Source organism: Eriocheir sinensis, chromosome 7, assembly GCF_024679095.1.
Source record: "Eriocheir sinensis breed Jianghai 21 chromosome 7, ASM2467909v1, whole genome shotgun sequence".
Taxonomy (NCBI): domain Eukaryota; kingdom Metazoa; phylum Arthropoda; class Malacostraca; order Decapoda; family Varunidae; genus Eriocheir; species Eriocheir sinensis.
Window position 1 is genome coordinate 8,862,606 of NC_066515.1, and position 27,500 is coordinate 8,890,105.

The 27,500-nt window shown below is 45.1% G+C and overlaps 1 protein-coding gene across 1 annotated transcript in view; it reads right to left on the bottom strand.

Moving 5' to 3' along the window:
- LOC126992558 (carcinoembryonic antigen-related cell adhesion molecule 20-like) overlaps positions 1-27,500 on the bottom strand; it is a gene marked incomplete at its 5' end in the record, with an annotated part of 156,965 nt that overhangs the window by 4,747 nt on the left and 124,718 nt on the right. The window contains 3 exon segments of the mRNA XM_050851377.1: positions 2,060-2,124; positions 20,584-20,651; positions 27,004-27,172. Of these exon segments, the coding sequence (XP_050707334.1) occupies positions 2,060-2,124; positions 20,584-20,651; positions 27,004-27,172 (302 nt within the window).

The window sequence follows — 27,500 nt, forward strand, 5'->3', positions numbered from 1 at the left end:
CATTTAAAGGTAGTAAATGGCTGACATATGAGAGAAAGCGAGAGGTGTTGAGAGTGTGTGGCAAGGTGAAGGGCGTGGCTGACCCCGCAGCCGCCACTACCCCACCCGCCAGTTTCTCGTGAAAATATACTACTACTACTACTACTACTACTACAACTACTACAACTACTGTAAACCTGACACGCATCATCATCACCACCATGGCCACACAACCTCACCACAAAAAGAGCAGGGTTCGTCAGTATGTTATGATCACCGCTTGAGGCACACCACCACGACCTCCAGTACCACTAATACCACCACCACCACCACCATGTCAATCAAGGTATACGTCTGTGTGAAGGTGACCCCTCATGCCAATATTTCCCAGCGGCCAGCACGCTCCGTAAATCCATAATATACGTATACAGATGTATGGTCGTGATATACAGAATGTTAAAAATGTAAAACATTTGGGTCACATCATATCGTTTCGTGGAAGTGAAGTGAACTTTGAACCTGTGATCAGGGACATGAAGGTGAAGATCAATGTCATCATTAACCAGTTTTGTTCACCTTCATGGGAATCAAAAGTAGTGTTATTTAATAGTCAATGTGTGTCACTGTATGGATGTCAGCTTTGGAATCTTGATGACCCCAGAATTGAGGAGCTGTGTGTCGCATGGGGAGTGTGCTGCCGCAGACTTTTGGCTCTGCGTCCGCGCACGCGTTCATACTTATTGCCTCACCATGGACTCTCCACTTATTCGACATATTGTTGCAAAAAGAATGGTTTGAATCATCCTGTACAACAAATATCACATTTTTTTCAAGAATGGCTTACTCTCGTGCTCGTCATATATGTTATCGAATGTCAACTTTATATTGCAGTTCTTCGGTATTAAATATAATGATTTTTTTTTACCTAAGCAGAAATTCTTTAATAGCAAAGACACGTTGCATGGAAGGCGATGAAACTTGGCAGATTTGTATAATGAGGGAATTTTAAATATTTCTGATGGTCAGATGGATTGTCATTCAACTTATGATGAAAGACGCGAGTTACTTGATGACATATGTACATTTTAGTGACAGTGAGTCTTATACTATGTTCTTTTTCATTTACTTTTATATTTTTTTTTATTTAGCTATTAGTCTTAACATTTTTAGTGTTTTAATATTTGTTTTATAGTCTAATATCACCAAAAACTGTACCTAGTACGAATAAATATTTATTATTATTATTATTATTATTATTATTATTATTATTATTATTATTATTATTATTATTATTATTATTATGATCACACTCAAACATGTTTCAATACGTTTCAAAACACCAGTGAAAAAGAACATGAATATTTTGTTAAAATAATAATGATTTCCGAAATAGTTATTGACTTCCCTTTTCTACGAGAATAATGTTCATGGAGGAAAATTATTGGTTGCATATTTCATATAAACTCGCGGTAGAAGTTTAGAGGAATACATTGTGTGTGTGTGTGCGTGTGTGTGTGTGTGAGAGAGAGAGAGAGAGAGAGAGAGAGAGAGAGAGAGAGAGAGAGAGAGAGAGAGAGAGAGAGAGAGAATGAGGAAGCGGAGTGGTTTACAGGGGTAGAAGAAATGAGAGAGAAAGAATGGGAGGGGAAGAGAAAACGAAGACGAGATGAATTGAGACTTTAGAAATACTGAAAAGGGCAAGAGGGATGTGGAGAAAACACGCGGGAGTAAGAGCATGGCATTTTAAACGTCATTTTTCCCGAATTTATGGGCTGAAAATATTGGCTACAAAATTGTCTTCTGAACTCTTTTATAGGGACAGTGATAAGCGTGCTTTTTTCTCGTTATATTTATTTTTTTTGCCCTTGGGCTGTTTCCTTTACTGTAAACAAAAAAAATCAGTGAAAGCAGACGATGCAACATTAACGACTGCTAAATTTGTTGAAAAACTAAATGATGACATGTTCTGAAACTATTGTATGCCAGAGAACCGATCGATTAGAGTAAACAAGAAAATAAACTGGGGAGAGTGAAGCGATGGGGGAGGTCAGGTGAGAAAGGGTCAAGTAATGACGCTTACCGTTCCGGGCTCCCGCTGCGTCTCAAGGCTGATCGTTGGAACCTCGAAGTGGACGTCGTCGTCATCTGTGGCGGCAGAGACACAAACATTGATAGTCCAGGAATGGATACATCGGGGCCAGGATATATAGATAACAGATACGACACAGATATAGATGAATAGATAGATAGATGAAAAAAACAAAGATAAAGGAAAAACAATTAAAAACATAAAGATTATGGTAATGCGGCACAGACGCACCTGGTCAAGGCATCTTTTAAGGGTTTATGCAGCTTGGTAGTTAGTACTACTGTATTATTATTATTATTATTATTATTATTATTATTATTATTATTATTATTATTATTATTATTATTATTATTGTTATTATTATTATTATTATTATTATTATTATTATTAATATTATTATTATTATTATTATTATTATTATTATTATTATTATTATTATTATTATTATTATTATTATTATTATTATTATTATTATTACTATCATCATCATTATTGTTAGCATAGTCATCAATATCTTCATTCTAATCATTATTGTAGAAACAGGGCCCGTATTCTCAAACATTTCGGGACTTACACACTCACATTTGATAGGGATTTTGTAGAGGTTGTGGGTATTACCATGAGTAGTTTTATGAGTCTAGTGATAATTTGGCAAAGCTTCTGCACCATGAATGTGATAAAACACTCATGAGAACCCGACTGACCTCCTTTGTGCCCTTTGCAAACATTCGTTGTGAGAGCCAAACGTGTCTGAGAATACGAGCAACTACCAAATACTAGCAAAGACAAATCGGTAGTGTGCTGTGATGCAAGGTGAGCGGGCAGAAATCTCAGATCATGGTCGGTTTAATGCAGGTAACAAGTATTGGTATTAACACACGTTGTGCAGAGACAAAGAGAAAACATGTACAGCGAGACGTTCGAACGAATTCGTGAAATTGTAACTTTAACTTTCTAAACCTTTCCCATACTATAGCTAATAAAGTAAAGAAATACATACTTGCATACGAAAAGCACTCAATCGCTCAATCATGTTATAATAAATAGATAACATAAAATAATACAATTTACGGAGAGTATTGTTCTAGAGCTAAGGATCAAACGTTCTACAGTTTCTATGATCTTTCAACGTGACAAGAGCTGGCAAGCTGAAGGGTGAGCTAAAAACTAGTGGACTAGAAGATCAAAGACAAGGCATGGAGGTGCCTCGGCCGAGTGCAAGAGTGTAGTCATTCATGTAACAATTGTTCTTTGCATCACCTCACACGTACAGTTCTTTCCTGACCTCGAACCGACTCGTCTGACACCAGGCAACGAACAGCCTCAGCGCTACGTGTTATGTCATCCTGAGGCAGGAGCTCACTTGGAAATGTAGCCTGACACTTGGACATCCCCGGAGACGGACAGGTCAACTTTTTGGAGCTGTCTCTGTCTCTCTTGATTCTCTTTCTTGCGAGTGAGAATTTTCCAAGCATGGCTATCACGTGTCTTAATAATGTTACCTGATATTCCCTTTGTCAGTGCTACTTTCAATATACTCTGTAGTAACACTGAGAAATAAACCTTTCCTCTTCCTATTTATCATACATTTCTTGGCCTCTTTGCACGAGCATAAATAAAATAAAAATCTTTATGGCTAGCTGACTGTTACACAGGAGAGCATCCTTACCACTCACCCCCGCCAGGCGCCGGTGACTGCCTGCGCACGTGCCCCTGCCATTATCTGCTAATGTTTCACGACAAGAAGTCCAACACGTATACACTTGGGACAAAACGAGGAATTACAATAGTATTCATAACCTCGCAAAACTCCACGGGCATGAAGAATCAACCATCGGAAATCGTGTTTGCTATGAGTTACATTAAAACAACATCACGTGCAGCACGTGGCCAAAGAAAGTTGAAAGAAAACATTTCAAGCAGACTCATCTTGCAGCCCACGTGCACCCAGGATTATTCACCCAGAATCTTGTCAACCGTGGCCCCAACAGAGCGTGAGCCCCTCATGTCGTGCCTGCAGTTCCTTGGGAGCCGGCCAGTCACTTCCTCAGGATGCCAGAAACACTAACTCAGCAAGGGAGACTCGAGGGGAAATTTAGAACCGGATTTCCTTTGGTCATAATTCCTGGTTTAATGTTGTTATCCACAGAAAATAAATTCACGCAGTCGTTCCTCTATTGTTCCTCCTTTGGTAAACGTGCTTACTCTCTCTTCTTGCTTCTTTCTTGAAAATCTAACAAATATTTCCTTCGCCTTTCCACTCTGAGTATCACAGAGCCTTCAAAACAAAGCCTTTTAATGATTCGATATTCCCTAACGGGGGAGCATACGCCCAGGGGCGCGCCTCCACTCCCGACGGTCTTCCCGAGCAAGCTCCCACGCAGCTACCTTATCCATCACACGTCCTTCCAGGCAAGATCGGTCGACTTTCGTGAGGGTTGTTTCGTACAGAAAAAAATAAACAAACAGTGAGCAGGATCGGCGTCCGGGAGGCGTGCCACTTGCCCATATAGCTGGAGTTGGCGTTTACGAACCAAGACCTTGATTCAGGGTCACGGAGCAGTCGCTGGTTCGACTAAAAGTCATTTCAGCGATACCCATGATCTTGCGAAGGCACTTGGTACCAAAGGCATCAACACACCCCTCCAAGTCACTGTTCAGTGTCTATGTCTCACAGCCATTCTGTAAAACAGCGTGCATAAGCGACTTAAAGATTCGAATCTTTATCCGCCTGCAATGATATCGACAACGCCATAAACTCGTAGTGAGCGAGTACATAACACCGTGAGTCAGGTCAATCCATCGCGTGACTTCCTGGTAAGATTTTCACGGAAACTTGTTAATTATTATGACAGTTATTTCCTCTTCCATTTCAATGGGCGAGCCCAACTGCTTCCCGGGACGCCTGCCTGCTGGCTGGCATCCCAGAAGTGTTCCGCGCCGCGCCCATCCGTCCTCAGGTTCCCGCCTCCCGGGCCGGGGCCGCATGCACTCACTGTTTGTCAGGAACGACACACGGACCAAGTTTTAGACGCCGCCCAGAATTTACAATTAGGCGTCTTGAGTGCTAAAATTTTCTCCCGCTCTCTTCCTTTCTTGTGAGCTTTTTGCTTTCACCTATCCTAATTTATCTGCCATAAACAATTTCATCAATGTTTTTTTTTTATATATACAGCACTACCCTCTCTCTCTCTCTCTCTCTCTCTCTCTCTCTCTCTCTCTCTCTCTCTCACGCGCGCGCGCAGCCTCCAGGGTTGTTCTCCTTGGCACCTTCCCAACCTCCCGCCTCTCCGGGCGCGTCTCAAACTCAACACTTACTTGGAATTTGTCTTGCGGCTCTAAAATTGTGTCGGCAGACACGACCCAGCAACACAAGCAAGGCAAGTTCGGCCGTGAAAAACAGTTACGATATTGCGTCTGGCCACACCATTGCTTTAACATTTCTTTACATTATATCATTCTTCTCAAAAGTGGAATGATATTTAGAGGATGTCGATTCTCGTTACCTCAAAAATTACTCGTATAACCATAAGTTATGACTATAAATGTTATCGCAGAAACATAATATAATCCGTCATTAATGGGGCCTCTCAGCACACCACGTTCAGCAAGTCATGTTTCTTTTTCTTTTTTTCTTTTTTACAACAAAGGAAACAGCTCAAGGGCACAAAAAAAGGAAACAATAATAAAAAAAAGCCCGCTGCTCGCTGCTCCTAAAAAAGAATCAAAAGAGGTGGCCGAAAGAGAGGTCAATTTCGGGAGGAGAGGTGTCCTGATACCCTTCTCTTGAAAGAGTTCAAGTCGTAGGCAGGAGGAAATACAGATGAAGGAAGATTGTTCCAGAGTTTACCAGCGTGAGGGATGAAAGAGTGAAGATGCTGGTTAACTATTCCATAAGGTGTTTGGACAGTATAGGGATGAGCATGACTAGAAAGTCATGTGCAGCGGGGCCGCGGGAGGGGGGAAGGCATGCAGTTAACAAGTTCAGAAGAGCAGTCAGCGTGGAAATATCGATAGAAGATAGAAAGAGAGGCAACATCGCGACGGAATTTAAGAGGTACATAAGAACATAAGAACGTAGGAGTCTGCAAGAGGCAGGTAGGCCTGTACAAGGCAGCTCCTTTGTACCTAGGCTCCCGTGTATCTAACCCCACTAATATCGCTGTCCATGAATTTATCTAATCTATTTTTGTATGTGACAATTGTATTGGCACTCACCACACACCTGCTAAGCCTATTCCACTCATGCACCACTCTGTTAGTAAACCAATTTTTGCCTATGTCCCAGTTGAATCTGAATTTATCCAGTTTAAACCCATTACTTCGTGTCCTACCGGCTCTCTTACCAACAAAACCTTATGAATATCCCCCTTATTAAAGCCCTTCATCCATTTATAAACCTCGATCATGTCTCCACGCACCCTTCGCCGGCCTTTCTAGAGAATGCAAGTTTAACTGTTTGAGTCTTTCCTCGTATGGCAAGTTTCTCAACCCCTGAATCATCTTAGTCATCCTCCTCTGCACCGATTCTAACATTTTGATATCCATTCTGTAGTAAGGTGTCCTTGAAATAAATCCCAGTACCCTATTAGATCGATTTCCAGCTTGAATAGGTAGAAGACTATCAAGAGGAGGAGGAGAGCTGATGAGACGAAGAGCCTTAGACTCCATTCTGTCCAGAAGAGCTGTGTGAGTGGAGCCCCCCCACACGCGAGACGCATATTCCATACGAGGGAGGACAAGGCCCCTGTATATGGACAGCAACTGTGCGGGGAGAAGAACTGGCGGAGATGATACAGAACGCCTAACCTCGAGGAAGCTGATTTAGTGAGAGAGGAGACGTGAAGTTTCCAGTTAAGATTTTGAGTTAAGAATACACTGAGGATATTTAATGTAGAAGAAGGTGACAGCTGAGTGTTGTCGAAGAATTGGGGATAGGTGTTTGGAAGATTGTGTCGAGTTGATAGGTGGAGAAATTGAGTTTTTGAGGCATTGAAGGACACAAGGTTCCTTCTACCCCAAGCGGAAATGATAGCAAGGTCTGAAGTTAGGCGTTCTGCAGCCTCCAGTCTGGAGTCATGTACTTCCTGTTGGGATGGCCTTCTGTTGAAAGAAGTTGAATAATGCAGAGTGGAGTCGTCGGCGTATGAGTGGACAGGGCAGTTTGTTATGGAAAGAAGATCATTGATGAATAACAGGAAGAGAGTGGGTGATAGGGCAGAGCCCTGTGGAACACCACTGTTGATAGGTTTAGGGGAAGAACAGTGACCGGTTAAGAATTGATTCGAAAACTTTAGATAGACAGGAAAGTAAAGCTATATGGCGGTAGTTTGAGGGATTGGAACGGTGACCCTTCTTAGGCACAGAATGTATGAAGGCGTACTTCCAGCAGGAATGAGAGGTAGATGTTGATCAGCAGATACGAAAGAGTTTGACGAGGCAGGGTGTCAACACGGAAGCACAGTTATTAAGGACAAGAGGAGGCACTCCATCAGGTCCATAAGCCTTCTGAGAGTTGAGGCCAGAGAGGGCATAGAAAACATCATTATGAAGAATCTTAATAACAGGCATAAAGGGGTCTGAGGGGGGATGATTCGGAGGAATATGTCCAGAATCGTCCAGGGTGGAGTTCTTACAGAAAGTTTGAGTGAACAGTTCAGCCTTAGAGATAGATGAGACGGCGGTGCTGCCGTCAGGGTTAAGTAGAGGAGGGAAAGAGGAAGAAGTGAAATTGGAGGAGATATTTTTGGCTAGGTGCCAGAAGTCCCGGGAAGAATTAGAAAAAGCAAGGTTTTGACATTTTCTATTGATGAAAGAGGTTTTGGAAGTCGAAGAATAGATTTAAAACGATTCCGGGCAGATATGTAAAGATCATGGTTAGCGGGAGTGCGATGGCTCTGGTACATTTTGTGAGCTGCCTCTCGAGAACAAGCTTGATTAAACCAAGGCTTTTTAGCATGAGGAGTAGAGAAAGTACGTGGGATGTAGGACTCCATTCCAGAGACAATCACCTCTGTTATGGGCTGGGCACAAACAGAGGCATCTCTCTCCTGGAAGCAGTAATCATTCCACGGGAAATCGGAAAAGTATATCTTCAGGTCGTCCCACCGAGCTGAAGCAAAATGCCAGAAGCATCGCCTCTTCGGTGTGTCCAGAGGGAGTACATAAGCGATAGGACAGGATACAGAAATATGGTTGTGATCAGACGAGGCCAACGGAGAGAACAGTTTGACAGAGTAAGCAGAAGGATTAGAGAGAGAGAGAGAGAGAGAGAGAGAGAGAGAGAGAGAGAGAGAGAGAGAGAGAGAGGAGGAATAAACAAACGCACGAACAAACAAGGAGCGTAAGTGCCCGGCACACTGGTCCACGGCCTCCATCACGGCTCGGAAAAGAGTGCAAATGACAGCTTGACGGTCTCCAAGAATCAGTACAGGTGAGCCGCTGTACTCTCACCTGTAAAGTTTGGTGTTCACAGAAGCCTTGCATAGCACAGCCACAATGAGTAATACACCATTTTGTTCAGTGTTGTGTTGTGGTGTGTGTGTGTGTGTGTGTGTGTGTGTGTGTGTAAGTCAACCAGCTTTACAGAAATTTGAATTACTTTCTGGTGTCGGCATTTTGCTTGATTCTGCGTACCTCTTTACCATCCGGTCAAAAAAAATAAAAATGCTGTCATGGTGCTGAATGGTGCAGGTAACGGGTGCGGTGAGGCCGGCAGGCGTACGGTGTGCGAGTGTGTGATTGATGACCGGGTGACAGAGTGACAGAACAAATGATTAAACTATTGCTACCGTGAGGGAGTGAACAAATGCGTGAGTGAATGAATGGGTCGCTGACTGACCATGTGATTCAATATACGAGAGTGTGAGGGAATAAAAGAGTGCATGCGAAACTGAGTGAATGAGTGACTGGCTAAATGACTATCTTCATGCAATTCTGGGTGACTGAAGAAGTGCTTTGGGGAAGTGACTGAATGACTAATGGAGTTACTGAGTGTATGGCTAAGTTTGTGGCTAGAGCTTAATAAGTGCGTGTGTCTAGACAACTTGTGTACAAGAACTGCATTCATCTAAGGTGCTCAACAGGTGCACTTGGAGTTTGTATGGTTTCAATTTGCCTACTATATGCCTACCAATTGCCACGCTAACCCAGACACTGAACTAGACAACTAAGCAAGACCAGGATGACAATCACAGGTCGGTGCCGGCGTTACAGTTTGTCGCTTCGCCGAATAATGGTGGTAATTATTTCCTTCGAGTCCTTGTCCAGCGTCACAAACACCTTCGCGTCCACAGCTTGGAAAAAAAAAGAAAAAAAATATGGAGGACTGTATGGACTGGACGACAATGAAGGAAAACGAAGAGGACGAAGGACGGGAGGAGGTGAAGAAAGAGTGAAGGGTTAAAGAGGAAGAAGACGCATTGGGAAAGTGGAACAAATGTAAGGATGATGGAGGAGTCAGTGTATGTGGACTCTTTGAACTGAACGACGACGTGGGAAGAGGAAGAAGAACGAAAAGACGGACTTAAAAAAAAAGGTAAACAAAAGAAGAGAGGAGAGAAAACGTTCCAAAACGGGATGGAAAAGGGGAATGGGAGAAGGAGGGAAAAAGGGACACGAGAAACATGAGGAAAAGAAAAGAAACTAAGAACATATGCGTAATGGAAAGAATAAAAGACTTAAGGAAGAAGAGAAGATAAGAGAAAAAAAATAAACAAGATGAGGGCAGAGGGACGAAAACGAAGACAACATACATGGAGTACAAAAGAAAAAGCTAAATGAGAGAAGACAATGGTGAGCTGGAGAAGGAAAGGGAAAGAATAAGGAAAAATACATAACGGAGAAGTAAGTATTGGGATGTTGTGAACAGAAAAAAAGGCAGGGTGTCGGAGATAAAAGGTGACACGGGATGTGAAAATAAGGGAAAGGGGAGAAAAAAATAGAAGTAAGGAAGTATCGTAAAGCAGGTAGCAGGCAAGATATCAGGGATGAAAAGCGAGCCAAAAGAATAAAGTAAAGTCACGAGGCGGGGTCAGGCTGCCGGCGACGTTTCAGAGAAAGTCGCGTCACGTGTAAAATACAGACCCAACATTCCTCACTCCGGCAGGTGACGTGTTCTGAGAATTAATCAAAGAACGCCTTTGTCACCTGCCTGGGTAACCGTAGCTCACCTGTGCCTAGCAGAGAGAGAGAGAGAGAGAGAGAGAGAGAGAGAGAGAGAGAGAGAATAATGTCATAATTAAGAAACACAACACATGGAATGGATTAAGAAAGGAAGAGGTAGATGAACGCCTATAAGAATGACAGCAAAAGAAAAGACGTATTACTGAGGCGTTTATATGAAAATTAAAGATTTATAAGAAAGAAAGAAAAACACAGGATGAGAAACATAGGCAGAAATATACCCAAAAACATGTATGTTTCACTTATATTTAATGATCCCCCTAACACACACACACACACACACACACACACACACACACACACACACACACACACACACACACACACACACACACACACACACACACATTTGCGTTGGGGAACACCGGCTGCTGAGTTGTGGAGTATAAACACATCATTCATACTGCCAAAACTCATATACGGTCATCTTCTCTTTCCCTCACCCAACAACAGCTGGAGAGGGTTCAGAAGAGGGCATTCACGGTCATTTTAGGCCCTGATTACCACACCTACGACAATGCACTGACCACCCTGAGTCTCCCGAGGCTCTCTGACAGGCACCAGGACGCCCTCTGAAAATTCGGCATCTCCCTGCTTCACCATCCTCGCCACCGCCACCTCCTGCCACCCGACGCGCCTTACCCCACACGCTTCACCAGGCACCACAATAAACTCACCCCTTCAGTGCGTTGCGAACCAACCGATTCAAACGAAGTGCAGTGCCGGCGATAGTGCGGATGATAAAGAATGCCCAGCAGTGACAGCCCTGTTAAGCCAAAGGGCCGCGGTACAGATTAGCACTTCGCCGCCATCCTCTCTCTGCCCCCCACACACTACCCTCCCTCTCCCTTTTGTCTCAATTTTTAGCTTTTCCAACTCCTCACCCTCTGTCTCTCCCTTTAGCGTAGCCTATATATATATATATATATATATATATATATATATATATATATATATATATATATATATATATATATATATATATATATATATATATATATATATATATATATATATATATATATATATATATATATATATATATATTTGTTGTATTTACTACTAAGTCATAACTTAATAAACCTGTTATTATTATTATTATTATTATTATTATTATTATTATTATTATTATTATTATTATTATTGTTATTATTATTATTATTATTATTATTATTATTATTATTATTATTATTATTATTATTATTATTATTATTATTATACACGCTATACAGTATACATACAGAGTCATGCCAACGCGTCGCTGCTTCCTGTTAAGTGACCCGTGAATCGGTGGCGATGATCGGCGGAAAAAAACGAGCCACATGTGGATATAAAAGTGACAAATTGTAAAAATCATTGTTCAAACCCATAAAAAAGGAAAAAAATGAAAGGAAATAAAAAAAAGTTACGCTGGTATACTCGGCTTCATGTTTTCTAGTATTTAATTTGCTTTTGTATTCACTTACGTGTATTTGTATATGTGTGTGTGTGTGTGTGTGTGTGTGTGTGTGTGTGTGTGTGTCATGTGCCGTATTTTTCTCATCTACAGGTAACAGCAGCCTGTTTCCTCCGTTTTCTTTGAAGGTTCCCGACTATTTGGAATCCTCTTCCCACGGCTACTGCTTCGTTTCCTACTTATACTTCCTACTTCTACAATTCAACCCGGTCTTAATCTCTCTTATCCTTCTCATTCTTATCTGTTTCGTCATCGTTTTATTCCGCTTCCTCATCCACGCTTGTACCTTCCACTTTCTGTAATTATTCTTCATCCTCCTCCTCTTTTCTTTCAATATCATGTGGTTCTTTTGTACCCTCTTCTCTCCTGTCTTGCAGCTGCCTTTCCTTCTTCCACAAACTACTTCCTCTCTTGTTATAGTAGGATATCAATGTATTATTATTATTATTTAATATCACCACGAATTAGGCATACAATTGTCAATGGAAAAAACCCACGACGGATAGATCACGCCACCTTATAGGAATGTCGTCCGTCAGTGTTTACCGTCTCAGTTTTGTATACATAGCATTTCATAGTGCGTGGAGGTCACCTTGACGTACGTGACCAATTGTAACAATTATTTTCCAACCTGTAACTCGTCACTCCTTCACGAGAGTCCGACTGACACACAACGACAGTCGCTCTCGCTCCGACGGTCCTTGTACATAGGCTACGAATATATTCGCCTTAAGGAAGCTGAAGTCTTAATCAACGCCCTTTAAACGTCCCCCGCAAGCCCGTTACACTCTTCTTAACCCGTGGTGCATTCCTCCTTTTCCTCGTCCTCCTCCTCCACCACCTCCTCCTCCTCCTTCTCTTCCTCCCTTTACCTACTCCTCCTCCTCCTACAGGGTCGTAATTTGTTGGGGGGGGCTCAAGGTGACTAAAGCCCCCCCAGGTGTTTTCTATATCGGCCACAAAATGCCCCGAAATGTGATTATTTTTCAAAAAATATCACCCACCTGTGCATGCTCGTATCGCTCGCTCCCCTCCCCCCTACATAAACTTATGATGCCGCCTATTCCCCCCTTAAAATCTGCCAAATTACGGGCCTGTCCTCCCCTTTTTTTCCAACAAGCTAGAGTTAAGTGATTGGTCTCTTAACTGAGGAAGTTCAGGAGAGGGCGAAAGAGCAGGTGGACGTAGGTATTAGAATTGGAAGTGTGGTCAGGCAAGTTCAAGGGTTTCTCCTTGAGAGATAGAGAGTGCACATCGACCCACACCACCATCATGGCCTCCCTCACTCTCACTGAGACCCCCACCAGCATCAGTAAATTGCCTGGGCTTTCCTGGGGCAAAATATTGCTGTGTGTGCAGCTACTCTGTCCGGGTGAAACCCTCCACGGCCTGCAGCCAGCCAGACTGTCCAAACCTGGCTTGCGCAGAGTACTTCAGTGATGGCCCTTTCTGCTGCTCCACGACTGAGGAACTGAGGCGAGCAGCCGGCATTCCTCACCCCGTCACCTACACGGCCGCTGATGACACACCGCCCAGCACGCCAGCAGCCTCCCAGCCCGACCCGCTCGCCCCACAACCACCAATTGAAACGGAGGACAGCGCCGTCAGGGAGGATCTTCTCTCCAACCCGCCTGAAGGCCTTGTTGACATCATTCTCCGACTTAGGAATGAGGTACACGGCCTTAAGTGTATTGTGGAGACATATCGGGCGCGGAGTGAAAGAACTAGGAAGCAAAGAGAAGCCTTGGTTGAAACCGTCAGTTCCATCGACTCCCTGTCACAAGTTGAACAGGAAACCCCCATCCCTCCCCCCACCACACAAGCCACAAGTGCCCTGCCAAGTAAAATTGACCAGGACTGGCAGGAGGTGTGCTCCTCCCACCCCAGCTGGCGCGGCTGGTAGGAATCAGGGAAGCCCAGAGCACTGAGGAAGGTGACTCACGACCCCCCAGAAGACGCCAAGACAGCCCCACCCCCTCGCCGCCGGCCGGGCCAACCCACCCAGGCCACACAGACACCCCCGTCCTCTGTCAGAAAAAGAACCCCCCCCTCTCCTGGCCGATCCACTCCTCCACCCCCCTCCCGTCCTCCCCGCTACCATCACCACTACAACCGCGGATGCGGAGACACATCACGGCACACACACCATTGCCCCCAACCCCTCTGGACTCAGGCCTCACCACCCTTCTGTGGCAGGTCCCGTCAGCGCGGCCACACAGTCAATCACTGCACTGAGACCATCTGAGACTTCTGTGGCCGACGTGGGCACCTCGCTGACCAGTGTCGCAAGAGGCAGGCAGAGGCAAAGCGAAGTCTTGAGTGTGCGTACTGCCAGCGGCGAGGACACACCGATGACGAGTGTTACGTTCGAACCGCCGACATCAGACAGGAACGACTGCTTCGAGCAATCCTGTCTGAACACCAGCCACCCATCACCCAGCCTGCTCCCTACCAGCAAGCGGTGCACGCCCCGCCCTACCCATCCTGGCCTCATCCCCTGCACACTCCCCTTCCGCTGATCCGATAAGGCAATACAGACACCAGCGGCCTCAAGATTCTGTCCGCCAACGTACGAGGCTTTAGGACCAACATCGGGGAGCTGACACACGCCTTCGTCCTCAGGCACCACATCGACATAGTGGTGACAGTGGAGACCTTCCTGGACGACACATGCGCCACCACCTGTGATAAGATCCCCGGGTACTCGCACTGGGCCAGACGAGACCGCCACACAAGACAGGGGGGAGGTATTGCTGTTTGCCACCGAAACGGCCTGCAGATGGACGTCCTCACCACAGACACTCCCCTGCATATGGAGATGTTGTTCCTCCGCATCATTCTCGAGGACAGGAGCGCTCTGCTACTCTGTGCCATGTACCGGACACAGTGGCAAGGCAGCGCCCCCCTCATCTACCTCACAGAGCACCTGGACGACCTTATGTCTGTCCACAGCTGTCAGTACGCGATGGTTGTGGGCGACCTAAATCAACACCTGGTGGCGAAAGCCTTCACCGAGCTCACAGCGGTGCATGGATTGCACAACCATGTTGAGTTCCCGACACATCAGCGTGGAGGCTCCCTGGACCCTGTGCTCACAGACCTGCCGAGTGACTGCGTGCTGTGCTGCCCACTAGACCGTGTGGGCAGTTCCGACCACAACGCCGTACTCACCACCATCAGCCTGGCCCCAGCACGTGAAGAGGAACACCAGCGAGTGATCTGGCTATAGAACCACGCGGACTGCACGGCTGCAAGCCAGGCCCTGGCAGCGACTGCATGGGGCACAGTCCTTAACGGTGACCCACAGCATGACGTCTCCGACCTCACCACTGTCCTCAATACCGTCCAGCAGCAACACGTCCCTCACCGCACCTACTCAACCAGCCCAAAAGACCAGCCTTGGTTCAGGTACAGGTGCCGTGTTGCAGCCGAAAGGAAACATAAGGCCTGGACACGATACAAAAGACACGCCACACAGGAAAATACGGCCCAACACAGACGAGCTTGCAAAAATATGACGAGGACAGCAAAGTGGGCAAAAGAAAGGTGGGATGCCGACAGGAGGAGAAAGCTGTCCTCTAACCAAACCGACCCGAAACAGTGGTGGGGGCTGGTGAAGGAGCAGCAAGGCCTCACCCCCCAGGAACGTATCCCGCCCCTGAGGAAACCTGACGGAGACCTGGCCATCACCAGCCGGGAAAGGCTGACCTGCTGGCCTGTCACTTCAGTCAAAAGATGACAACCCAGGAACCAGACAGGCAACCGCCCACCCTCCCCCAACTCATCGCGTCAAGACTAGAGAGTGTGCTAATCTCTGAGGACGCTGTCAGGAGACATCTGAGGGGCGTCAACACCAGGAAGGCGCCAGACCCTGACAGCGCGAGTCCATACTTACTGCGGCGATGCTCCAATGAGCTCACCAGCCCCCTCGCCCAAATCTTCCGGCGATGCCTGCAGAGCGGGGTGAGGCCTGCGCAGTGGAAGGAGGCCAGAGTCACACCCGTACACAGGAAAAAATCCAGGTCTGAGCCGGGCAATTACAGGTCAATATCACTCCTCCCAATCATCAGCAAGATATTTGAGAGGATCATCGGGGAGCAATTTACATCCTTCCTCGAGGAAAACCACCTGCAGTCACCGAAGCAGTTTGGTTTTCGGAAGGGCCGCTCTACTTCAGACCTCCTCCATCTCCTCTCAAAGTCCTGGCATGACGCCCTTAATGACGGCCACCCCTCTCTCATGATTGCCTTGGATATAGCTGGCGCGTTCGACTCCGTTTGGCACCGCGGTTTGACGGCGAAGCTATAGCAACTAGGCATCACGGGGGACCTGCTGCGCCTGCTCTCAAACTACCTGTTAGGCAGGAGCCTCCGTGTAGCAGTCAATGGAAGCACCTCGACCAGCTTCCCGGTGGAGGCCTCCGTTCCACAGGGGTCCGTCCTTGGACCTATTCTGTGGAACATATACTTTAACGACCTCCTGCAAACCATCCCGGCAGCAAGCGCCTACGCCGATGACTGCACCCTCTCCAGAACATACAAGAGGGAGGAAGCCCAGGACGTGATAGAGTCCGTCAACAGACAGTTGGCAGACATAATGGCCTGGGGAAAGAGGTGGCAAGTCAGGTTTGCCCCTGACAAAACCCAGGCCAAGGTAATAACACGTTCTCGGGAGGACGCGAGGCAACTCCACGGCAGGCTGAGATTCGGGAACGACACCATCCCTCTGCAGTCCAGCGTCGACATCCTGGTCGTGGAGGTGGACTCCCAGCTGCGGTTCGACCGTCACCTTGAAAGGGTGGCGCATAAAGCCTCCCAGAAGGTAAACCTCCTGCGCCGCATGAAGAACGTCCTCGACGCTGAAGGCCTGAACACCCTCTATAAGGCACAAGTCCTTCCAGTGATGGAGTATGCACCGCTCACCTGGATGGCCAGCGCCCTCTGCCACCTCAACCTGCTAGACAAGGTGCAGAGGAGGGCTGAACGCCTCATCAACGGCACCCAGCACCACCGACCGATCCAGTGGGAGAGACAGCGACAACAACATAGACAACAACAACAACAACAACAACAACCACACGAGGGACGGGCAAGAGCAGCCACGAACCAGCTGAACAGCCTGGAGCACCGTCGCCGCGTCGCTGCCCTGACGGTGCTACACAAGGCACAAGTGGGCCTAGTGCCCCACCTGACGGACCTGAGGGCTACCTGGAGGAGGTCTGAGCGCAGCACAAGAACGGTGCTGAGCAACGCCTCCCTCCTGGAAGTGTCAATGGCCCGCTCCAGCACCCACCAAGGTGCCTTCTCCATCGCAGCGGTGGTGTGGTGGAATAACCTCACTGCTGATGTGGACGTGACACAACTGTCCACTCAGCAGATGAAGGTTGCGTCCCACAGGTGGCTACTCCTACACCCACCGTAAAAAGCGTAAATGTAAACGCTTGCAAATAATTTACAAACATGTATATAATTGTAACCTCGGCAGAAGCTTTTAAATAGCTCCCCAACGGTCGGGGGAACTTTAGCTTAGAAAAATAATATTGCCATGTACTAATGTACTGAACATGTTTAAATAAAATAAAAGAGAGAGAGAGAGAGAGAGAGAGAGAGAGAGGAATGTGGTAGTTGGGAAGGAGAAAACGTACAGGGAGGAAAGAGAGAGGTATGGGGCAAGAGGGAAGGATAATCCGTAGGAGGGACAGGAATGGAGAAGCAGGAAGGGAAGGATCCTGCGAAGGGAAGGAAGGAGAAAGGATGCGGCTGTAGAGAAGGAGGAAGAAATTACTGTAGAGGAGAGAGCGGAATGGGACAGAAGAGACAAGTTAAGGGTTTGTCGGTGATATAAACTTTGTGGTAATTATTGGGGCGTCACCCGTGAACTATGTCCCCAAGTATTGTATGGGGAGGCCACGCTGCTAGGCTTATAGTGTTTGCCTAATCCCCTCGTTCCCCCAGCCTTCCCTTCCGTCCACAAGTGTGGTAACGTGAGGAATGGCGTTGGAAGGCATTTATCATTTTTTTTTTATATATTCAGACTTTATAAAGTTTTCCATATTAATATATCCCTATATATTATATCTTTACATATCCTATTTGTGTACTTACTATATCCTTACTTATTTTATTTCTACTTACTCTCGATTTACTTTCTTACTTACGCTCGTCAAATCTTTCAGTTTTTTCTTGCTTATTTCCCCTCCCTTGCCTCTTCTCGTGATGGGCTTACGTAATCCTCACCCTCCTCTCTCTACTCCTCTCTTCCTTTTCCCTGTTTCTTCCCTCCAGTGTAATATCGTGAGTAATGGTATTTGAAGGCATATCTTTCCCTTCCCCTTTCTCCCATTCATCCATCTAACCTAACTCTTCCCTTCACTCCGCTTCATTTTTCTCCCCCTCATCCATGTAACCTAATTCCTTTCCTCACTTCCCCTCCCTTTCCATTCTCTCCTTTGAAGTGTGAGGAAAGGTATTAGAAGATTTCTACGTCTCCTCTGCTCCCTCCCCTCCCCTCTCTTCCTCTCCTCTTTCACCTCCCCTTTGAGCTTTCCTTCCTCCTTTCCTCATTTCGCCTTGCCTCTCCTGGCTCTAGAACTCGAGTGACGTCCATTAACACCAACCACTTTTCTCTCTCTCTCTCTCTCTCTCTCTCTCTCTCTCTCTCTCTCTCTCTCTCTCTCTCTCTCTCTCTCTCTCTCTCTCTTTATTTAAACATAGATACATATATACCATTTACAAACCCAAAGGTGCACTGTCGTGTGCTCCCTATTCAAAGGGCAGAATAAAATCTATATAAAAAATAACTACATAAACTAAAAAAAAAAATATATACCCAAAAAAACATACAATACAGAATACATGTGTGTACACACTGCACTTGTATCACTGCTCCACCACGAGTGTCAGTGGAGTGGGGAGTGAGCCCCTCCAATGGTGGGCCGACAGTTTTATTTTTTGGGTGTTCATCTCCCGGATGTTTGGAACACTGGCCGTGAACATGTTCCACATCCGGCAGACTCTTCCCGAAAAGGTGCGTTGGTGCTGGCTGGTACGGGAACGCGGCACCTCCACTGCGTCACCACGGAATAGCGCCGTTCTCGTGTCCCGCGTGGTGACTCTCGGAGGTTGGCGTAGGCCCGCCAGTTGTGGCACTCCTTGCACTTGTGCCTTGTGAAGCACCACAAGAGTAGCTACGTCCCTGCGGTGTTCCAAGGAGTCTCTCTCTCTCTCTCTCTCTCTCTCTCTCTCTCTCTCTCTCTCTCTCTCTCTCTCTCTCTCTCTCTCTCTCTCTCTCTCTCTCTGTGTGTGTGTGTGTGCATGCAGATTTATAATGTCTGCAGGTGAGGCAAAACAACGCAACAAAAGGATAAAATGTTTGCTGTATTCAATTATTCAGTGGACGAGTTAATAATTTTCAGAGTGGTGCAAAAAAACGAATAAATATTTATCCGCTTAAATTGGCTGCCTGACAACACAAACCGCTGTCCCAATATAAAAAAGATAAACGTCCATAGGATGATGCGGATAAAATATATTTACGTGGATAAAAAATCTATTATATTTTAGTTTTGTGTGCAAGGACACATCACAGACACGCACGCTTGAAACGCCCTCAAAATCCACTCAGTCGTATTCCTTAAAGAGCATGGCAGACAAAAAAAAAAAAGTCGACCATTATTTTCCTCCGGAAGGTAATAATGAGACACGCTCACTCGGAGGGAGAGCGAGTACTGGAGCCTTCCACTCGCTAGCAAACACTTCGCTAACATAGCCAACGGAAGACACACACTGGGGAGGCGCCGGACATCTGCCAGGCTCGCGAGGCACAAACAGCTCTTACCACCGTCACTGGGCCAGCAAACGGGTTGTGAGGGAAATGTTGAAATAAAATTAAACCGAAGAAAGAAAAAATTGAAGAACACTGAGCCATCAAAATAGGATACAACACTTTCTCTCTACGGACATGATAAGATTGATAATAGAGAGATAGAGAGAATGAGACAATGAAATGATAAATATGACCACTGCAGAAAATCGAGGTCAACAGTTATTTCCTTCTCATCTCTCTTTCTTCGGGTCATTCCATCTTTATCACCCATGTTTCGTCAACTTCTGCCCTTCCTTCAGACATCATGAGCTCTCTCTCTCTCTCTCTCTCTCTCTCTCTCTCTCTCTCTCTCTCTCTCTCTCTCTCTCTCTCTCTCTCTCTCTCTCTCTCTCTCTCTCTCTCTCTCTCTCTCTCTCTCCTCATCTTCGTTCCCTCTCCCTTGTCCTTGCTCTCCTTCCATCATACGCCCCCTCTTCATCTTTCACATTTTATTATCTTTTTATTTTTCGCTTTCCCTCAAGTTTGCTCTTCCTCTTATAACGTTTTGCACGACGCTCAAGCTTCCTCAGTCTCGCGTCTTTGGTTCAAAATCTCACGGAGGAAGAAAAAGAGGTAGGGGTGACGGTGACGATGGTGACGGTGGTGATGAAAAGTATGAATGAGCCGGGACATATCAAAGAGGCGGTTATTTTGACGTCCAATGCAGTTTATATTGCAAAAACCGGACGTTCGTTCCTGACTGGATATTTCGCAGTCATTTGTGCGTTTTATGTGGAATTATGCGATTTTTACACACATGAAATGGAACATGCAATTCATCACTCACTCACTCACTCAATCATTTAATCATTGTAATAATACTCAATACTGACATAATAGAGACGACATAAATGTTTTAAAAAATGTCATAGTAAACGAAAAGAACAGAAAACACACAATAAATGTTAAAAAATACTCTCTCTCTCTCTCTCTCTCTCTCTCTCTCTCTCTCTCTCTCTCTCTCTCTCTCTCTCTCTCTCTCTCTCTCTCTCAGGATGGGCGGCTGGCTCACCTGTTCCGTCTTCACCTGAGAGCCGTTTGCTGTGCGTCTCAGGCGGCGCCAAGTAGCCTTTTATGTTCCTGGGGAAAGCGAGACAGGCGGTCAGGTTTACGGCGCCGTGAGTGTAAAGAAATCATGTAACACGTACCTGCATAATGTAGCACCGGTGATGCTAATAGAAGGGTACGAAGGGCTTAGATAACACAATCGAAAAGTGAGTACCCAATATGTTCTTATGGAGAGATGGAAATTACATGGGAAAAAAAGTAAATATCAAAAAAAATTTCAATCAGGAGAAACGGTACAAAAAAGAGAAGTACCCAGTATGTTCCCATGAACAAACGGCTATCAAGCATGAAGAAAAAAGTCAAATATCTTAAAGGAGAATTAAGGTTTGTTAGGAAATTTGGTCCATTGGGAGTTCCTTTGGGGGTAATTTTATTGTTGGCGTGTGAACGTGTGAGTATTGGTATGTGACGCTCCGTATCCTGAGTGTGTGTGTGTGTGTGTGTGTGCGCGCACGCGCGCGAGTGCGAAGACTCCATCCACTCATCACAAATTTCTCCACTTCCTTCTCCCTTGCAGCCATCCCTCCAGAAGTAGAAACAAACTAAAAAAATTATCTTTCTTCTCCTCTTACTCGCCCTCCTTCATCATTTTTTTTGTCTTTTGTGAGCAAAGGAATAACAGTAATCGTCGTGGTCATCAATCCCACGTTTTTCCTCTTTTCCTAATGATCACCGTCATCACCAAGATTTTCCTCCTTCTTGTCTTCCTTTTCCTTTCGTCCCTCTAGCGCCACCACCCGTACCGCTACCACCACCACCACCATCAACTCCTCCTCCTCCTCCTCTTCCTTCTCCTCCTCCTCCTCCAAAAGGAAAAAAAAAAAAAAAAACGCCATGGTGAGAACATCAGCAGGTCCACCGTGAGGGAGCAATCAACCTGCACAACCCCCGACTCGAATCACATTAAACCTTGCTATATAAACCCTTCTAGCCTTCATAACAAATTTGAAGACTTAGAAACACTCGTTGCTACATCACATCATCGGGGTCACATAATCTTGGATAGACACTTCAAATAGAGATTTCATCGCGCAATATAGATTACCGGGTTATACCATTTTTAGTCATGAAAAAGAGAACATACAGGGTGGAGGCGTTATCTTATATATCCAAAACTCTCTCCATCCAGTATCCGTGAAAACAGATATTATAATCAATGTATACACTGTCTTCATTGAAATAAAAAATAAGTCTCGTAAAATAGTAGTTGGACTAATCTATTGACCGCTAGGGCAGACTCCGGATATTTATCATGCGTTAAGTGAATTAATTTTATAAACAAGTAGCAGTTGCGAGGCAGTAATTGTGGGGGACTTTAACTTGCCAGTGAAAAGAAAAGGTGCCAGATTATCAGAGAGCGAATTTCGTAAAACTCCGATCAATTCTAAATAATTCTGACTGGACAGTACTTTCTATGGAAACAGATATTCATAAATCGTGGGAGGCCTTCACCACAATATTGAACAATGCCATAAGCATATGCGTACCCTATCGTAACAGACGTTCATCTATTAAAAAGAAACCCAAATGGTGGAATAGGAAATTAAAAATAGCTTCTCTCTTAAAAAAAAAAAAAACGCGTTGGCTGTACAGTAGATACATATCAACTCAGAGTGAGGCTGACAAACCAGAGTGAGACTGACAAACTAGAGTTGGACAGAATTCGCCGCGAAACAAAGAAATTAATAAAACGAAGCAAGAAAAATCTTGAAGAATATATAGCGGAAACAAGAAAATCTAATCCTATTCTTTTTTTTAGCTATGTAAATAATAAACAGTCACTCACTTGTAGTATCGGACCGCTTGATAATGAAAATGGTAACCACACGAACGATGTAAATGAAATGGCTGCAATCCTAAATAACTTTTTTCGCATCCGTATTTACCGACGAAGATTGTTCATCATCTCAACCGCCGGAGGTTAAAAGGACCGAAAATATTTTAAATGGCGTGCTCGTCATAGAAGGTGACATTTTACGCACAATTGAAAAGATTAAAATGAGTAAAGTCCTGGTCCAGACAAAATTACCCCTAGAAATTTAAAAGAAATCAAATATCAAATTTGTAAACCGCTCTCTGTCTTATTCAATAAATCTTTAACAGCTGGAAAAGTTCCGTCGGATCGGAAACTAGCAAATATCACACTAATTTTTAAAAAAAATGGGAAAAGTCTCATCCAGGAAACTATCGACCAATTAGCCTGACGTCAATTGTTTTGTAAGTTAATGGAGACTCATTCGCGACAATATGGTGAAATTCTTCGAAGAAAATAATATAATAAATAATTCGCAACATGGTTTTCGTAGTAAACGTTCGTGTTTAACTAACTTGCTTGATTTTTTCATTATATTTTTGAGGTGTTCGATGAAAGCAGATCAGTAGATATCATATATCTGGATTTTCAAAAGGCATTTGATAAGGTCCCCCACCAACGATTGCTCAGTAAACTATTTGCGCACGGTATGTCAAGTAACGTTCACAATTGCCTTGTGGACTGGCTCTCTGAGCGGAAACATATGTAATTCTAAACGGTGTTTCCTCTAACTGGCTCGATGTTAGAAGCGGCATACCTCAAGGATCAGTGCTTGGTCCCATGCTCTTCTTAATTTATGTTAAAGATATCGATGATGGGCTCACTTGCAAAATATCAAAATTTGCTGATGACACAAAAAATCGCTAGTAAGGTACCTACGACACTCGACTAAGAAGCATTACAATCAGATCTAGATCGACTTGCACGTTGGACCAATCAATGGCAAATGAAATTCAAATAAAATTTAACATTGACAAATGTAAAGTGTTACACATCGGAAACAATAACAATCGCGTACAGTACGTAATGAATGGCCAACAACTTTCTGCAGTAAGTAAAGAAAAGGATCTTGGAATCACTATATCAAGCGATTTAAAGCCAAGTTAGCATTGTCCAGAGGTAGTTAAAACCGGAAACAAATTGGTTAGCTTCATCGGACGAGTCTTTAATAATAAATCGGAAAAGGTAATATTATAACTGTATAATTCGATGGTTCGACCCCATCTAGAGTACTGTGTACAGTTTTGGTCTTCCTATAACAGAAAAGACGTAGAAAAGTTAGAACGGGCTCAACGGCGAGCAACAAATATGATTCCTAGGTTGAAAAAAATATCTTATGAACAAAAGCTTTTAAGAAGTAAATATATTCAGCCTAACAAAACGAAGAATGCGAGGCGATCTAATATAAGTGTTTAAAATGTTTAAAGGCTTCAGTGATATTAATGCGGAAGATTACAACTGATCGATCAAATAGAACAAGACGAAATAACAATTTCAAGATAGGTGGTAAAATATTCTTGTCGCACGAAGCCAAACACTTTTTCTTAAATCGAGTCGTTAATGTTTGGAATCCTCTACCCTGTGACGTAGTTGATAGTACAACAGTTACGGCCTTCAAGAAAAGATTAGACAAGTATTTTGAATCCAACCAGCAACTTAGATATTACTCATTGTCGTAATAACGTTAAGTTCTTTCGAATACTGGTGTCCTTGTCCGTTTTTTATCGCCCGGTTAGTGGTAGCAGTAATGGTAGTTCTTTCCTCTTTCCTACATAATTTCCATGCAGTTTGTCCATGCTGCATGGTTCTTTTTTCCTTTCCTCCCAGCTTTGGCTGGAGGGATGGGGGGTGGGGAGGAGCCTTCGCCTTTGTTGTCCTTCATCTTCCACCTTTGATTAGATAGTCAGTATCGCTTGTCTTAAACAGCCTCGTAAGGACCATCAGGTCTGGTGCTGTTTGTTCTTCCTTTGTGTTTTTTTGTGTTCCTCCTCCTCCTCCTCATCCTCATCTTCCTCCTTATCTTCTTCATCATAAAGCCTTTCTACTTCGTTATAAATTTATAAACACTCGAATCATAATGGAGCGAAGTAACACAAATATCATTACTTTATTTCTACACAAAGGAAGCGCGAGAGATAAATGAGAGAGAGAGAGAGAGAGAGAGATTATAGACCCGCCATCTAATATCACCACCAACTTTCTTTTTTACTCATCGTTCTTCTTTCTTCAGATTCTTCGTTTTCTTCCATTTTTATTCTTCTTCCTCAGCCATCACCCCTAACATCATCAACATCGTCACTAATAATTCCACCTATTACTAAATTTCATCATCTCTCTTTTGGGTCTTAATGACTTTTTTCCATTGCACTAACAGGCTATATATTTTGTTTGGTCTTTGGTCTTTGTCCCCTTAGAGTACGGGTGGCGGGATAATTCTCTGGATGCTATGCACGGGGAAAATTTAGACATTTAAAAGAGGTGGAAATCGTGTCTTTCTCCTTTCCAATAATTGTATATTCATCTAGTATATATGGTGGAGTAATAAAACTTCTCTCCTAATAATAATAAAAAAAAGTTATGACAGCCCAAAATATTGCGCATTTTCTCGTGGCCGTGACGTTTCGCGTGCAAGCACCCCACACTCTCTCTCTCTCTCTCTCTCTCTCTCTCTCTCTCTCTCTCTCTCTCTCTCTCTCTCTCTCTCTCTCTCTCTCTCCTCCCCTCCCCTCCCCTCCCTCCCTCCCTCTCTCTCCCCTCCCCTCCCCTCCCCTCCCTCCCTCTCTCTCCCCTTTACCTGAACAAGCTCAGCAACGTTGATCACTCCAAACTCTTCACGCTACAAACTAACCTGAGAACAAGAAACAACGGAAAACCAATTCAAGCAAAGCGATGCAATACCGACATCGGCAGGAGTTATTTCTCGAATACAGTTGTTCGCCACTGGAACAGCCTTCCTGCAGAAGTGGTTAGCGCAGAGACCATCAACTCCTTCAAGAAACGCATTGATCGCCACTTTACTGCAACGGGTGTGAACTGAACGTTCCCAAGAGTAGGTACACAAGTGCTTTAATCCTTCCCTGCAAGCCACTCCTATGGCAAACGGACTGATTAAATCACTGAACGCAGGCAGCCTAGTAATGAGCCAACAGGCTTTCTGCTGCCTGCTAGTCCATGTTTCCATGTTTCCATCCTCCCCTCTCTCCTCTCTCCCTCCTCCCCCTCCTCCTCCTCCTCCTCCCTCCCTCTCCTCCCTCCCTCCCCTCCCTCCCTCTCTCTCCCCCCCCCTCCCTCCCTCCTCTCTCTCTCTCTCTCTCTCTCTCTCTCTCTCTCTCTCTCTCTCTCTCTCTCTCTCTCTCTCTCTCTCTCTCTCTCTCTCTCTCTCTCTCTCTCTCTCTCTCTGCTCTCTCTCTCTCTCTCTCTCTCTCTCCTCTCTCTCTCTCTCTCTTCTCTCTCCTCCTCTCTCTCTTCTCTTCTCTCTCTCTCTCTCTCTTCTCTTCTTCTCTTCCTCTTCTCTCTCTTCTCTCCTCTCCTCTTCTCTTCTCTTCTCTCCTCTTCTCTTCTCTTCTCTTCTCTTCTCTCCTGCCCTCTTCTTTTCTCTCCTCTCCTCTCTTCTCCTCTCATCTTCTCTTCTCTTATCTCCTTTCCTCCCCTCTTCTCTACTCTCCTCCCCACTTCTCTTCTCTCCTCCCCTCTTCTCTTCTCTCCTCTCCTCTCCTCTCTTCTCTTCTCCTCTCCTCTCCTCTCCCCTCCCCTCTCCTCATCTCCCCTCCCTCTCTTCTCCTCTCCTCCCCTCCCCCCTCTCTCCCCTTCCCCCCCCCCCCCCTCCCCTCGCCTCGCCTCGCGTCTCGTCTCGTCTCGTCTCTTCTCTTCTCCTCTCTTCTCCCTCCTCTGTCCATGTCAGTACCATAGCAGTCATCAGAGTCACTATCACTTTGATTCACTCGCGCTCTACTTCCGCCCGGAGCAGAGGAACTGCTTGACGCGTCACGTGACATGCCACATGTATTCCGAACAAAAGTAGAAAATGATCTGTGGCCTTCGGTAGGCTGCGCGTAGAGACGAATGAGTATGTGTACGGGTGCCAGATGCCTCCACCATTCTTCTGAGTCAAGAACTGGCGGTATATTTGAAACGTAGGGAGCGTAGAGCGTGATGATTATATATACGATCCGCGTACGGGTGGGGCATGTGGCAGAGCACTTATATAAACGATCACCGTAATGTAACAACTAAAACAAATCTTAACTTAAGTCTACCCCCCCCCCCAAAAAAAAAAAAAAAATATATATATATATATATATATATATATATATATATATATATATATATATATATATATATATATATATATATATATATATATATATATATATATATATATATATATATATATATATATCTATATAGATATATCCTCCTCATCATGACCCTCTTCACTGTCACCATACATCCTGCTCCCCGTCACCAACACAACACCACACTACCTATTCGCGCGTCCCTCACCACCCTCACCACAAACCTTCACCAGCCCCATCGCCAACATCGTCTCACCTGTTTCCACCGGTAATCAGATCTCTGTCGTGCCGCCGCGCCCAAAGGCAGCGCCCAACCAGGCCCGCCGCAGACGCCACCGTCACCACAGCGGTCACCACCACCAGGCTCACCAGCAGCAGCCCGCTGCCATGGCCGCCGCCACCGCCTTCACTGCCCTGTTCGTCCCCTGTGGAAATATTTAATGCGATAAGTGGCCTGCAGATGGACTTGACAGCGGGGGGGGGGTAAAGAGGGAGAGAGAGAGAAAGTCAGGCAAACCATCCACGGATCCCCAAAACTACAGGCCGATCTCACTCCTAGAAGTCCTAGGAAAAATCTTCGAAAGAATAATTAACTTACGCCTCAGATGTCACCTCGAGGAAAATAACCTTTATAACCCGTCCCAGTACGGCTTCAGGGCAGGGAGGAACACCGCGTCAGCCATCTCCATCGTCAACGAAAAGGTAGCTCTCACTAAAGGACAAGGTACAAACTGCACTATCATCCAACGCGAC